The sequence below is a fragment of the Podarcis pityusensis genome (genome assembly GCF_964106645.2).
Source record: "Podarcis pityusensis genome assembly, chromosome: 2".
Lineage (NCBI taxonomy): Eukaryota > Metazoa > Chordata > Lepidosauria > Squamata > Lacertidae > Podarcis > Podarcis pityusensis.
Window position 1 is genome coordinate 51,386,627 of NC_138029.1, and position 13,963 is coordinate 51,400,589.

Consider the following 13,963-nt stretch of genomic DNA (forward strand, 5'->3'; position numbering starts at 1 on the left):
AGAAAGCTCTCCAACAGCTCCCAAGACACGAGTGAAACATCTTTCCGCTAGAGGAACTGCAAGAACCTGGATGCAATACCAGGAAATCCTGCTCCGGCTGATGCTTCCTCAGAGTATCTAAAACAAGAGCTCCACCCAGCTCATCAGGATTACTTTAGTTCAGCCTGCTCCCTCCCCCACCCCCAAAATGCTGTTGCCGAATTGGTATCTTAAATGTTATCCAGTACCACCAGAAACCTGGATCAGAGGTTTGACTTGTGCAGTCTTTGGCTAATTATACTGACTTGCTGCATTCTAGCAGTCTTATCCTATGACTCTCCAGTACTGCTACAGTATGGGCTGCAAACATATACAGTGGTACCTTGGTTCTCGAACGACTTACCTGTCAAACAAATCAACTCCCGAACGCCACAAACCTGAACGTCCGATGCAGCTTCTGCTTGAGTGCAGGAAGCTCCTGCAGCCAATCAGAAGCCGCACCATGGTTTTCGAATGGTTTCAGGAGTTGAACGGATTAAGTTCGAGAACCAAGGTACCACTGTAGTCACTTACTTGGAAGTAACTCCTGCTGAATTTATTCGGGCCCACTTCTGATTGGGCATGCATAGGATTCCACTGAAAGTTCAAATGATTTCAGCTGTACATTTGGAACTTTGGAAACTGACCACTTTAAAAAGTGCTTCATTTTGACTGGATCATGCCCCAGGTTCTTGCTCTCATGGCTATGAAAACAGGTGTGGAAGTGTACAGTCAACACTAGGAGAAATCCCTGAAGCAATCCATTTTGACTGCTTTTGATGCAGGAGACTTCAACAAAAAGTACAATAAAGTCCAGACACCCCAACTCAGAAGCAAAGGCAAGTTTGACAGCATGTGCGCATGGATTAAACATCTGCATGGTTTTAACCACTGTAGAAGAGCCTATGATCAAAAAGCATGCAGAGCTGAATCATGTTTACATTTAGATTCTCCCCCCCCCCCCCAGTAAATGAAGCCCAAGGAATGTGGGGAGATTGCTTAGGTTTCAAAAGGTTAAAGAAAACAGAACTCTTTTGTGGCAACACAGGCTGATATGAAGACCACTCAGAAGATAGTGAGATAGTGGAAAAACTGGAATGAAGTGCTCAGCAGAAACTAAATGCTTTTGTTGGGGCAGGAAGCAATGTATACATATACACCCAGAATCTGAGCATAACAGTATAGGAGACTCACAGGAGATAGTAATAGTACCCCATCTTTCTTTTCTTCTTTTTAAAAAAGTTGGTTTCTAGTTTTCATGCTGTGAAAATGGGTTTGAAGGTATCTGGGCAATGTCAAGAGTTGTGGGGGGTTATTAAGATTTCTATTGGTGAAAGGCATCAGTGCCTCTTTTAGCTCATGGTCTGACTCAATATAAGGTAGCTTCCTAAGTCCCTTCTGCGTGTGACAGAAGACTTGGGACAAGGCAGTCTCCAACCTCAAATACAGTGGTACCTCTGGATGTGAACGGGATCCATTCCGGAGCCCTGTTCACATCCTGAAGCAAACGTAAGCCGCATCTGCATGTGTCACGTTTCGCCGCTTCTGCACATGCGCGTGATGTCATTTTGAGCATCTGCGCATGCACAATCGGCAAAACCCGGAAGTAATGCGCTCCGTTACTTCTGGGTCGCTGCAGAGCACAACCCAAAAATATTTAAGCTGAAGCGTATTCATCCCGAGGTATGACTGTAGCGGCTGGATATCCAGGCCAGCCAAAATTCAAGAACCCCTCTTCAAAACACGTCCTTTATTCCATAGTTTTAGGGAGCATCTGCCTGAGGATTACTCTTTCCACTTGCCCCAATTAAAACACACTCACAAACTTTCTGAAGTCAGAAGTGACTTCTGTTCATTCTCTGCCCCCAATCTCCATTTCCCCCAAATCCCAGAAGGAATAATTTTGGAAACTTATTTTGACATAGTATTTCAAGTTAGGACAATGCCACCACTTCAAGATCCTTGCCTTTTCCATTGCACAGATTACTACCAGGAGTCAGAAGCCTCCTTATCTTTCTTTTCTGCTATATATGACTGAGCAGCACAGGGCATCCCACACAGAGACCACACGTTCCACATAGCCCTTCTGTCACAGCAACTTGGAAAAAGGGTGTGAGCTGCCCTATGGCTACCCCCTTGGCTCTGCTGGCTCATTGTAATGTGATCTGTTAAGAGAGGCTCTCCACACAGAAGCCTGGATGGCTGCAACAGCTGTGTAGTAACTAGAGACTTCCCGTCTCACCATATGGTGGTGGAGTATGCAAAGAGAAGGAGTGCTCAAGTCCCTCAGTTGTACGCCGTTTGATAATCCCAGGCTCAGCTGAGTGAGAACAGGACAAGAGCACACACACAGTCTCTCTATCTTAAGCCAAGTCCAACCCTTCCATTTCTACCCACTGCTGGATATTCAGGTGCAGCACCAAGGCCACAGGTTGTGACGGCACTTCCTGTCAATACAGCCCGTCCTTTGTTAGGGAGATTAGCTTCTAACCTCTCCACAAGCAGTAACACTGGAAACTTGTGTGCAGATCTGTTGAACAAGGTTATAGGAATTTTCCCTGGATGGAAATCTAGTGCCCTAGAAACGCTGACCCTGGTTAAGTACCTGCCCTGCATATCCCATTGTGGACCATTTTCTTGCCCACTTTCTCCTCTAAGGAGGGAGCTCAGTGGTGGTGGGCGGGCAGGCTAGCTAGCTAGCTGAGCCTTAAGAGGGATGCAATCAGTCCAGTTCTTCAATTATGGTGCTTCTGATGATACAAGACCATGTAAGAATATTGCAGTACCATCCAGAAAGGGTTGAGTCCCAGCACTAGCCCAAAGGCGTGGTTAGCAACCATGCAATTTTTGCTCCAGTTGCAACAGTGCACATGCAACAGTTCATAGGATCAGTCCCAGATCTATTAAAGTGAAGGGCAAAACACATCTGGGACGTCAGCTGCAGAAATCTAGATATTCCTGGCACATTGTCATTCAGCATATTTCCTTGGAGTTTTATGCCTGGCACTCATCATTGAACACAACATGCGAGAAGCCCATTCAAGATACATTTGTGGTTGCCAAAAGGGCCTATTGTAGCTGTTCAGTAAGCCAATCATATAATTGTAAAGCTGGAAGAGGCCCTGAGGATCATCTAGTCCAGCCCCCCTGCAATGCAGGAATATGCAGCTGTTCCATATGGGGATCAAGCCTACAGCCTTGGTGCTATCAGCACCATGCTCTATCCAGCTGAGCAATCCTGTTTTATCTGTGTTATCAGGAGATGAACAAGAAATTCTGCCCCCGTCACCTACTGCAGATGGGCAACAGTCAAGTCCATCAAGCTGTGTTAGAAACTGGGATAGAAAAGCTAGGAGCCAAATGGCTCCTGGGACCTGGGTGCCAAAACAGAATGTCTAGTAGCCATTGGGGGAGGGGTGTCGGCAACACTTTTTATTTATTATTTTGATAAGCATGAACTAATACACAATTCACATAAGAGACACATTGTCGATATCACATTTTTATCAGAAACAGTTGATACATGTTTAATTTGTTGTTTATAATAAAAATATTGGTACCATATGCAGGGATTTATGTTATGCAAATTGAACCATAGAAAGAAGAAGGGAAGTTTTTGATATTTTAAGGCTGTTTAAATGAATATTTTAAATTGTAAAACAGAAAATTTAATAAAAATTATATTTTTTTTAAAAATGAAATGCTTGCAAATCTAGACTCTTTAGGTGCAAAATGCACCTGGCACCCTGCCATCAAGCCACATGTTCCCTCTGGAAACTGTTGTTTCCAAGTTACACAGGCTCTAGAGATCAATTCCATTTCCCCCTACTAGATTGCGCAGCATCCTGAGGGAGAATGAATCAGTCACTAATGGCCTGAGTGTGGAAATGGAAAGGGGGCCCTGGCTGGAGCTTTGCTGACTGGTTTCAATTCAGCGATTTCCACTGCTAAAAAGTCAAGCTACTGGAAGCTCAAGTGGCGGCTGGTCTGTTTGACAAGGGAGCAGCTACAACAATAATCAGAAAGCAATGCTTGAGCAGCCCACAAGTTCCCTCCCTCCTCTGCCTATATCTTGACATTGGCTTTTCAATTATGTCTGGGCTTATTTCCATATTTCCTTTGTTCCTATCTAAGCACAGCTGATAGCAAAGATAAATTGCTCTCACGTATAAATGACTATAATTTGCACCATGCAGGCCCCGTGCTTAAGCGTTGGTGGAAGAATGCAAAAGGCAGAGGAGGGGCAGAATTGTGGTGATGTGCACCATCTGCACAGTGGTGATGAATTTTTGGATACCCTGAAGTCTGCAGTATCAGAGGCAAAAGCTGAATGGGAATTCTCTGGCAGGTCTTTAATGAAGGGCGTCACAAAATCAAGGGTCTGTGCCAAACATGAGGAACCTGTGACTGTCCACGTGTTGCTGGACTACAATCCCCATCAGATCCTGCCGGCATAGCCAGTGATCAGGGGCGACGGGAACAGCAACAACTAGAGGGCCACAAAATCCCCAGGCTTGGTCTAGGTGGTAGAGATGCCATGTGCTGCAGTGGTTGGACTAGGTAGGGCTTGGGAGATGAGAGTTCAAATCCCCACTCAGCCATGAGGCTTACTGGGTGAACTTGGTCCAGACACAGTCTCTCAGCCCAACCTGCCCCACAGGGTTGTTGTGAGAATGAAATGGGGAGATTAAGAGCCCACCATTCTGAACTCCCTGGAGGAAAGGAGAGATACAAATGTAACAATGAATGAATTAAATGCAAACAGGGTTGTACAAGGGGTAGCCCATCCACGAGGTTGCGAGGCTGGAGGGAAGCAAACACTTTGATGAATCTGGTCTCCATTTAATGCTCACCTTCCTCCACAGGACCTGGGTGAGCACCTTTACTCAAAACCCCAAACCCCACAATAGGGTAAAACAGAGATCGGGGAAACGGTCTCAGTTCCTTCTCAAAACAAGAGCATGCTGGATCAGGCCAGTCTAGTATCCCAGGATCCTGTTCTCATCGTGGCTGATGCAAGGAGGGCCCAAGCACAAGTGTAGTCTCCCCTCCTGCGGTTTCCAGCAGCTGACATTCAGAAGCATGGCTGCCTTCTCCTTCTTTGCCACGTATTAGAAAGAGCTGCCCCTGCGTTGATTCTCCTTCCATTGCAGTGACTCAGTTGCCAAGAGATAGAATTGCAGCAATGCAGGGGAGGGCTGCTCTCTGTAGCAGCTGGGGGTGCGGTGATCCCATCCCCAACCCTCTTTCACAACACACACCCTTGAATTTGGCTGCGTTTTAGGAGAGGGTGGAATTCCCAAAGTGGATTTTAGGCAGAAGATCAAGAATGATTCAGGATTCCGCCCACCCAATCCAATGTCACCCTTTCTCCGTGGCAAGGCAGGCCCACAGGCTGCATACTGGTCTGAAGTGATCACACACAAGGAACTGAGGAGTTCCCCGTGTTCTGTCGCTTGGCTCTTGGGTCAAAACATACACACGGGACTTTGTAACAGGAAGAAAATTTGTATGTAATATATTTTTAAAAACAACTGAAATACTAAAGAGCCTGACTGTACAAGCAAAGGGTGCTGTGGACAGGAATACAACTTTTACAAGTCTGTTGTTGTACAGCACTTGACCACACTGTGGGTTCCATCACATGCACCTATGGGAATCAGAGGGCACATTGATAAGACACAGTGTGTTCTCTACTGTAACTCACAGACCTTGGGGGACAAATTAGGTTGAGGAAATAGTGGTGAGGGAGGACGAGTTACCTCTTCACTCTCTGCATCAAGATGGCTAGTCATGGATCTCATCCCTTTGGTCCTTAGACATCTCTCACACAAGGGCTGCGTACCAAAACTAAAGTGACAGGTAGCCAAGCTTTGGAATCAGCTTGCAAGCACCTGCAGGGAGTCTGGGAATAATGTAGGCCAGAGTAGCCACACTAGCCCTGGCTTTGATGTTAAACAGGTCACCCTCTTTCCTAACATGTTGGGTGTTTAAGCACCCAAGGAGTCCAAATGCACCACTGCACCAGAGAAGATTTCCCATAACCTATGGTCTTGTTAGTCACATGCTTGGGGCTGACCCAGGGGCGTAGGAAGGGGGTGCAGGGGTGCGGTCCGCCCTGGGTGCCATCCTTGAGGGGGTTACAAAATGGCACACCATGGGGGTTGGCACTTACCATGGGGCCTGGCTTGCAGTGCGCCCAAACCACATCTCTCTCCTGGGAGTGACATGGTGACACAGTGGCTCGGGCCCCCGCACTGCCCCAAACGGTAGTGTGGGGCTTGTGTCTGCCAGGCAGACTCCGTGGGCAGCGTACCACACCGAGCCACCCCTTTGGGCGGATCGCCGCGGTGCCCCCTTGCAGTGCCCCCGTGCTCAGATTGCTCTGCCCCCGCCGCTCTGGGTGCTGGAGCAGCTAGCTACACCCCTGGTCTGTCCTTTCAACTCATATAAACTGGAGCGGGTAGTTGTCTCCACTCTGCTACAATCTATGAGTATGCTCAGGAAGTGAGTGACAGCTGGCTAGCAGAACCAGGACTGTAATGGAAGGATCAATATTCACGTCCAATCATTCTCAGCAAGGATCTGCAAACGCACTCACTGTAGCCACCATTCAACAAGCACCCCTTCCCTCACCTCTGACTTTCTGTTGCACTTTGGATGCACTCAGAACTTCTAAAAAGATCAATGGACAGGTAAGACTGCAAGAGAAATCCAGCAGGATCAAATCCAAGGTCCATCTAGTCCTGCATTCTGCTTCCCAGTGGCCAGCCACATGCCTCTTGAGAAGCCCACAAGCAGGGCATGAAGGAAATAGCCCACTCCCACCATAGCTCCCCAGATGGAACTTCACTTCTCATGCCATGCCTTAGGCAACAGAAAGAGTCTCATCACCAACTTAATTCTGTTCTGCAGTTTGGAGGCATCACAGACATGACTCTCCCCTTTCCCCACATCCTCTGTGCACACTAGAGGACTCAGGGGAGGGACAAGACTAATGGTGACCACAACATGTTGGCCAGATGCCAAGGCCACCCAAAATATGTGGGCCCCAACTTCTTTGTCAACATCAAATAAAAATATATATGAAAGTCTGGGCACAGAAGGGTTTTTAGGGGGTGGCGGAACCTTGGGCTGTTTGAAGGCAAGTAAAAGACAATGGGCGGCTCTAGTTGTACTTTTTATTGTGCATTCATGATGTTTTGTGCTCATGATGGTATCTGGACAGTTATACATAATTGTGCTTTCAATACTGTGTGCGCCTGCAAAAGTTTCAGGCAGATAATTTCCTTCCAATTGGTGCATTTCCCATAGTTTCCTGCTAAAATCCTGTAACTTTTCATACCACAAATGTTTTGTCCCCCCCCCCCCATTTTTGTTGTGCTATAGCTATAGCAAAGAGTGCTCCTGTGGATGACAATGTGCTAACCTTGGGGTGCACTGGAGAACAACTAATAAAGTGGAATGGCTCAGTATAAATCCACTATCATCGCATCAACGACATGTTGCAGAATACACACATACACAAATATCCCCACCAGTCTGGAGGGACCCAACAGCATTCTGCAGAAACTAATGACTATGGCTAAGTGAGGTCCATTAATTTTAACAGATCTACTCTGAATTAAACTTGGTTGAATAACCACCCACAGTGACTTATCATCAGGGTGTACTGTTAAAAGATGCCACAATCTATTCTTCTTAATGCATGACTTTCAAAGGCGAGGTCTGCTTGTTTCAAATGCTTAGCTCATTCATCCACAGTGATGCCAACTGGCTTCTATGGAAATGGGAGATACTATTAAGTACACAGACAGCAAAAGCTGTGATATTTTAGAGGGAGGGGAATATCTCTCAGGACTGAAGGGATAATGACCCAGAAATAAATAAATCTGAATTTGAGTTAACAGCTATCCCACCCACCCCCAGCCATTTTGAACAATAGATTTGTGGGTTCTGGTAAGAGTATGGAATCCCTTTTCCTGTCCTGTAAATATTTAAATAGCTGTCAGACAAGATGGGACAGCATAGTCTGAAAAGTATTAAGACAATAGATTTTTTATAAACCGCATCACAGGCTACATGTCTGCACTCTGGAACTCAAAGGTCTAGGAGACAATAAGGGCATTTTAGCTGAGATTATCACATTTGGGCTACTGGCAAAAAACTCAGCCAATCCTCTCCCCCCCCACCCCACTGCACTTCTGTTGACAACCATCACTTGGGAGGTTAAGGTGGTGTGCAGGCAAGTGTAGGGAAGCAGGATAAGAGTCTTCCTGCTCACTCTGAAGAGCACAGCCCTGGAGCCTTTTCTTTCCCTTCTTTCTTTCAGAGAATCATTAAGAAATCGAGAATGCTCAGCTGCACTCCTCAGTTATTCTCCTAACTCCAGGATTGTGAGACCGTGTCAGCATATAACACTTCTGCTCAGAAGATCTGAACTGGTTGCTGATTTGTTATTGCACCAAGTTTAAGGTGCTACAATTTGTAACGGTTTGCTTGGGAGCAGTTTGCTTTACTCCACATGTGCCCCTTCAACTGTCCCCCCCCCCCCCCGAGGAACTAGAACTGTTCTAGGTGCCCCAAGATACTCATTCCACACTTGTAAGATATGGGTCTTTTAGTGGGGCAGCACCTAAACTTTGGAACTACCTGTCTATTGACATCAGGTAAGCATCTTCACTGTTTTCCTTTTGGTGCCTGCTTAAAACGTTTTTGCTTAAGAAAGCCTAGCCAGACACGTGGATATTGACATGTTTTAATCTCTTCTTAGTCTGCTCTAATTTCAACTATCTTTTAAGTGCTTTTATAACTTGTTTTAAGCTGTTTTTGCTGATAAATTTAGTATTTCTTCTAAACTGCTTACAGGTTTTCTTAGGGTCAAGTGTTACGTAAACTTTGTTTAAAAACAAAACAAATTAGCACGTGCAAATTTATGTCTATGAGCCCATGCCTCAAATCTCTTAAGTCCCCAACACTGCTCCTGCATCTTGCCATTGTGAAGGGCATATTCAGTCCCATTTTACAGATGAAAGTACCAAACCTAGGCCACTCTTTATGTTCTTCGGTGTTTATATTTCAGGAAGTGGATCATGCATTTCAAGATTAAGATTTTTCTCTGAGGGCTGGCTCCACTTTCTTCATGCTTGAAGGGACTCGCTCCGCAAGGGCACCAAGTGTACCATGTCTTAGCTGTGCTTCGACAGCAGACCTTTTTTTAAATTAAAAAATGAACAATATATGCACATCAGGTTCGTTGCCTCTAAGCAAAGTATGCACATGATTATCTGCAGACTTGGCTCATGATATTTCAGAAGTGGCTTTCAGCACTCAACAAGTTCCCCCACTGGGGAAGCAAGGCAGTCAGAATTCCCAAGAAAAACATTGCAAGAGGCATTCCCTTATCAACAGTCAGCAGAAATGCTTCCTGCTTCAGGAGGGATGCGAGAATGAAGCCGTGCCAAGCCCTTTGCCCAGCCTCAAGTGCTGGCTGAGTAACAGGATGCAGGCCCCAAGCAGAGCATGGGTTGGCCTCCGAATGCTCAACCACTTACAAGTGGGGAGGAGATCACTTCGTTTCCATAGAGGAAGCATCACCCATCCTTTTACATGGAGGAAAAAGGAGAACCCTTGACCTTCAGAGGATCTGCAATGGGCTGATGAGTTTCCACTACTCTTTAAAACATCACAGGTCCCAAGATCACACTGTCACTTCTTTTGTAGGGCAGATCTGGAAATGGGGAGTTCACTCTCCTTCCTGCTTCTCCAGCCATTCTGCGCCACCCCCTGCCCGGCAGGCAGGATGGTACGGGCATTCTCCCTCCTGTCTAGCGAGGCTTCTCCACCCTAAAAAAATTGCAGCCCTCAGCAAAAGCCTATGGTGGACAAGTGCAGAAGAGGGTTTATTTATAGCCACAAATCATAGCAAAAAAAACCTTACTGAGACTGCCCCAGCTGCCCAGACTGCTGCTGGAATGTGTTCGCTGTATATAGAGGAGATATACATAGCATTTCCAGATACAAACAGTTAAGATTCCACTCTACATGAGTGTCCCACTTCATCGTGAGAGAGAGAGGTGAGAAGCAGAGAGGCATTGCTGCAGATGCTCTCCAAAAGAGGGGCCAAGATGAACACACTTGTGGCACAGCACAGAAAACATATTACCATCATTATTGTCCTGCCCCCCAAGTTTTCAAAGCAAAAGTTATAGTTCACTTCATTCTGCTAACTGTGGACAGAGGCAAGACTCCTTTAGTTTTTCTTCCAAGAGAAACCAGGCCGCAACATATTAGCGCTTGCAAAGCAATTGCACCTGCAAATAAGTTTTGTCATGAGTAAGTGTGTTGTGTCTCCTGCCATGAGTCCTTTCCTGCTTTGTTCCTCTGCTTATATTTCCCTGCATGTACTGAAAGCAGGTGAAGGGATGAGCAAGGGCCACAAGAGGGGAAGATCTGCACAGCCACGTTCAGGACAGTAGCCACAGCTGCAGTATTCACTGGGTGGAAGCTAACGGGAGGCATGAGCACAGACTTCTAGAAAGCCACACCGTGAGCCCTCCAAGAGCCACTCCAAGTCAAGAGCAATGCTCTAGAAGTCAACTCTGACTGAGTTCTGCCCACACCAGCCTTAACACAAGTGCCTCTCTGCATAGCACCAACAGCTCAAATGCCATTCCTTATGCAGCTACCACAAAGGTAGCATTGAAAAACAAGCCCAGATACAGAGAAGAAGAGAGAGGGACTCTGGCCAGTGTAAGAAACTGAGATATGAAAGCTAGGAGCTAAATGGCACCTTAAACCTAGGTTATGGGTGCAACAACGGAATGTCTAGGCACTTTTTTTATAACAAGAATACAAAGCTGAAAATGAACTGCAGCTAAAATATGTTGTTCATTTTTCACATGGTGTAGTCCTTCCCCTGCCCACCCCCCTAATATTCTTAAGAGAGTCTCTTCTCCAATCTTCAGAGAGTAGCTTGAAGTGGGGAGACACATGTCAAAAGTCAAGTCTTGTGCATCATCAACTGACATGGTGTGGTGACCACCACGTGCTCGAGTCAACTCTAGACAGATCGATTAAGAGTGGATTCTTGTGATTTTTGGTGCTACCAAAACCAAGCTCATCTCCAACAAGACGCCCAACAGTTACTTGCTGACTTTTTAATTATTCCATTTTTACTTTGATAATTCCTCCTAGAAGCTCAGGGTGGCTTGCAAGGCTGTTCCCCTCCCATTTTATCCTCACAAGCAACCTTGTGAGGTAGGCTAGGCTGAGAGAAGGAAGGGGAGACTGACCCAGAGTCACCCAGTGAGCTGCGTGGCCAAGTATTTGAACCTGTGTCAACTTGTTCCTAGTCCAGCAATTTATCCACTAAGCCACTATAAGGTGAGTAATGCCTCTCCAAAACAGCACAGCGATTTTAAAAGCACATATGTCCTGATACAGTCTGTTTAAAGTGATTCATCAGCTTTCTCTCTCTCCACCACATCGAACAGAAGAGGCTTCTCTCAACAGACTACTGCCTAATAACAGAGAAGGCTGCAACCCAGGGCACGCTGACTTGGGAGTAAGTCTCCCTGAACTCGTGGGATTTGCTTCCAAGGAGACACGCACAGGATGGGGCCCGAAAGCATGCTGATGTGTGTGTACAGTTCACAATTAAACAGCTCACGGTGGTGTCTTGCACATGGGGAGTAAACAAAACAATCCCTCCTGGCCGTGATCGTTCTTACATTAGGTCTTAGGTCATCCTCTCTATCGGTGGAGTAACAGTGAAGAAATAATGAAGTCTGGAGGGAGCCAAGCAGATTCTTCCAGAGCAATTTGGCAACCGCGCGCGCCCACCTCCAAGCGCCCGGGTTACACAAAGCCCCATTAAGACAATGCCATTTACTAACCATTTGGGGCGCGTACATCTAGCTTGTGTTGTTATTTCTTTTTTAAACGTCTATCTCACGCAAAAGCGCTTTTCACCGTAGATCTAAAGCTGTCCCACGAATATTCTCACACGATTACTTTAAAATATATAGACCAGAATCCCATTTGACCACCCACGTTTAAGCTTTCCAAATACTACTCCATGGAAACAAAAGTGCGATCACGTTCCCCGCCCTATTGATTTCTAATCTCTCTCTGCCCCACCCCACGTTGAAGCACACAATGGTACATCCCCACGCGGAACGTGCCGTGAATGTGAGCACGCGTGGGCGTGGCACGCTTCATCTTCTGATCAGAATATCGACCGAGGCACAAATCAGCAGCGCGCGAGCCGCGACGGATAGCATGAATTAATATGGCACACTCCGTCGAGCGAGGCTTTCTAGAGAACAGGTCTTCTTTGCATGGGGAGATCTCCCCTAGGAACAGGGCAATCAGGAGCAGCTGACGCTACAGGGCTAAATAAACCGAAGATCTCGCCCCGCCAGGGGATCACTCGAGAGCCCTGCCCTAGCCAGCTTCCCAATTACGTGACAACAAGTGTTCGCCCCATCCGGAGCAAGCGGGTCCCGTTCCTTGACAATCCGATCAGACGCCCCCCCCCCCCACGGCATACCAGCCCCACTCCAGATCCAAGCGACCGGATCGATACAGGCAGCCGCCATCTGGGCGTTCTGCTTACCGCTGAGCCTGTCCATGGTCCAGGGCATTAATGGGCGAAGGAGAGGCGGCTGTTCTCGTGGCGCCCGTTTCGCTCCGCGGAGAAGACGCTCGCTCTGCGCCCCCCTGGCGAGCGCGCTCGGCTCAGGCGCGGACCAGCCAGATGGATGCGCCCGGCTCCTTCGGCACACAAACGTCAACCTTTAAACCGGCTCCCGCAGATCGCGCAGTCCCTCCCCGCCGCTTCCTCCGCGTCAGATACAGGGTCTTAGCGCCCTTCCAGCAGGACGCGCCGCTCCTCTCCCTTTGCTGGGCGAGCCTCCGCTGGGACAGGGGGCTCGGCTCCAGGCGCTCACCCCGCCCTTCCGGATCAGGTGCGGCCATCGGTATACAATGACAGCAGCCTCAACAGCGCTGCTGAAGGGAAAGGCCCGCCTTTCTCTCTCTGGCTTTCCCCAAGTCCTTTGCCACAGTAGCCTCGCAGAGTCAGCTGCTCCCAATTCCAGGTCTGCGCTCACGTGGGCACCTCCCTAGTCTTCTCTTGCCCCATCGATTGGTGCCCCTCAGACACAGACGCTCACACGCACCTTTACTCGTCTAATTCTCTTTCTCCCCCTCATGCTAGGGTAGCTTTGCATCCATTTCTTTGTTTTATTTAATGGGCAGCCAGACCCCAAATAAGTAAAGGCAGTCCAAAAAGTTCATTCGTGCTGTTCAAAAATTTTTTTGCATGATCTTAAGTCAGTGATTCTCAAACTATGCTGGACTGGCAATTCACCACCCCCTGCAATGTGCCATGGATTGGTACCATATTTGGTCCTGAAACAACCCACACAATCTGGGCTGTGGTGGAGTCACCAGAGACCAGCAGCCAATGGCTTGCAGACAGGCTCTGGTCCATGGACCAGCACTTTGAGTTAGGTGAAGTAAAAAAAAACTGACTGGCACCAATGTGAAAAGTAAATTAAGTAGTCCAGGTTCCCCTAGAACCCTGGAGCCTGATTGAGCATAGCCATTTCTCCTCCCCCTGCCCAAGGTCCTCCCTGCACTACACTGCTATTCACCACAGAGTATCCACCAATGCTTCTAATAGGAAGGATGTAATTCCTTTCCTGACATGACACGCGAAGTAGTCAGTGTCATGATCAGAGTGACAATGTGAGAAATATCCGATGTTGCATTCTTCACAGGGACCTTATTGGGGAAAAGCTACATAAAACATTCAAACCTAAAAGTGTCATCACAGCACTTCTTAAGTTTTCTTCAAAATCCCTCATTCCAAATAAAGCTTTGTTGGAGTTCGTGATGCCTCTTGCGTAAGTCTTGACCATAACATAGTTCCGCGTTG

General features: G+C 47.3%; 1 protein-coding gene across 2 annotated transcripts in view; it reads right to left on the reverse strand.

Moving 5' to 3' along the window:
- The window catches only part of AFAP1L1 (actin filament associated protein 1 like 1), a 70,039-nt gene extending 56,737 nt beyond the window's left edge, over nt 1–13,302 (reverse strand). The window contains exon 1 of one of the 2 annotated variants that reach the window (XM_080996050.1): nt 12,638–13,302. In XM_080996050.1, the coding sequence (XP_080852176.1) occupies nt 12,638–12,665 (28 nt within the window). In that variant the 5' untranslated portion in view covers nt 12,666–13,302. The remainder of the gene's footprint in view (nt 1–12,637) is intronic. The other variant, XM_080996051.1, reaches the window with a different exon arrangement.
- Between the last annotated feature and the right edge of the window lie 661 nt (nt 13,303–13,963).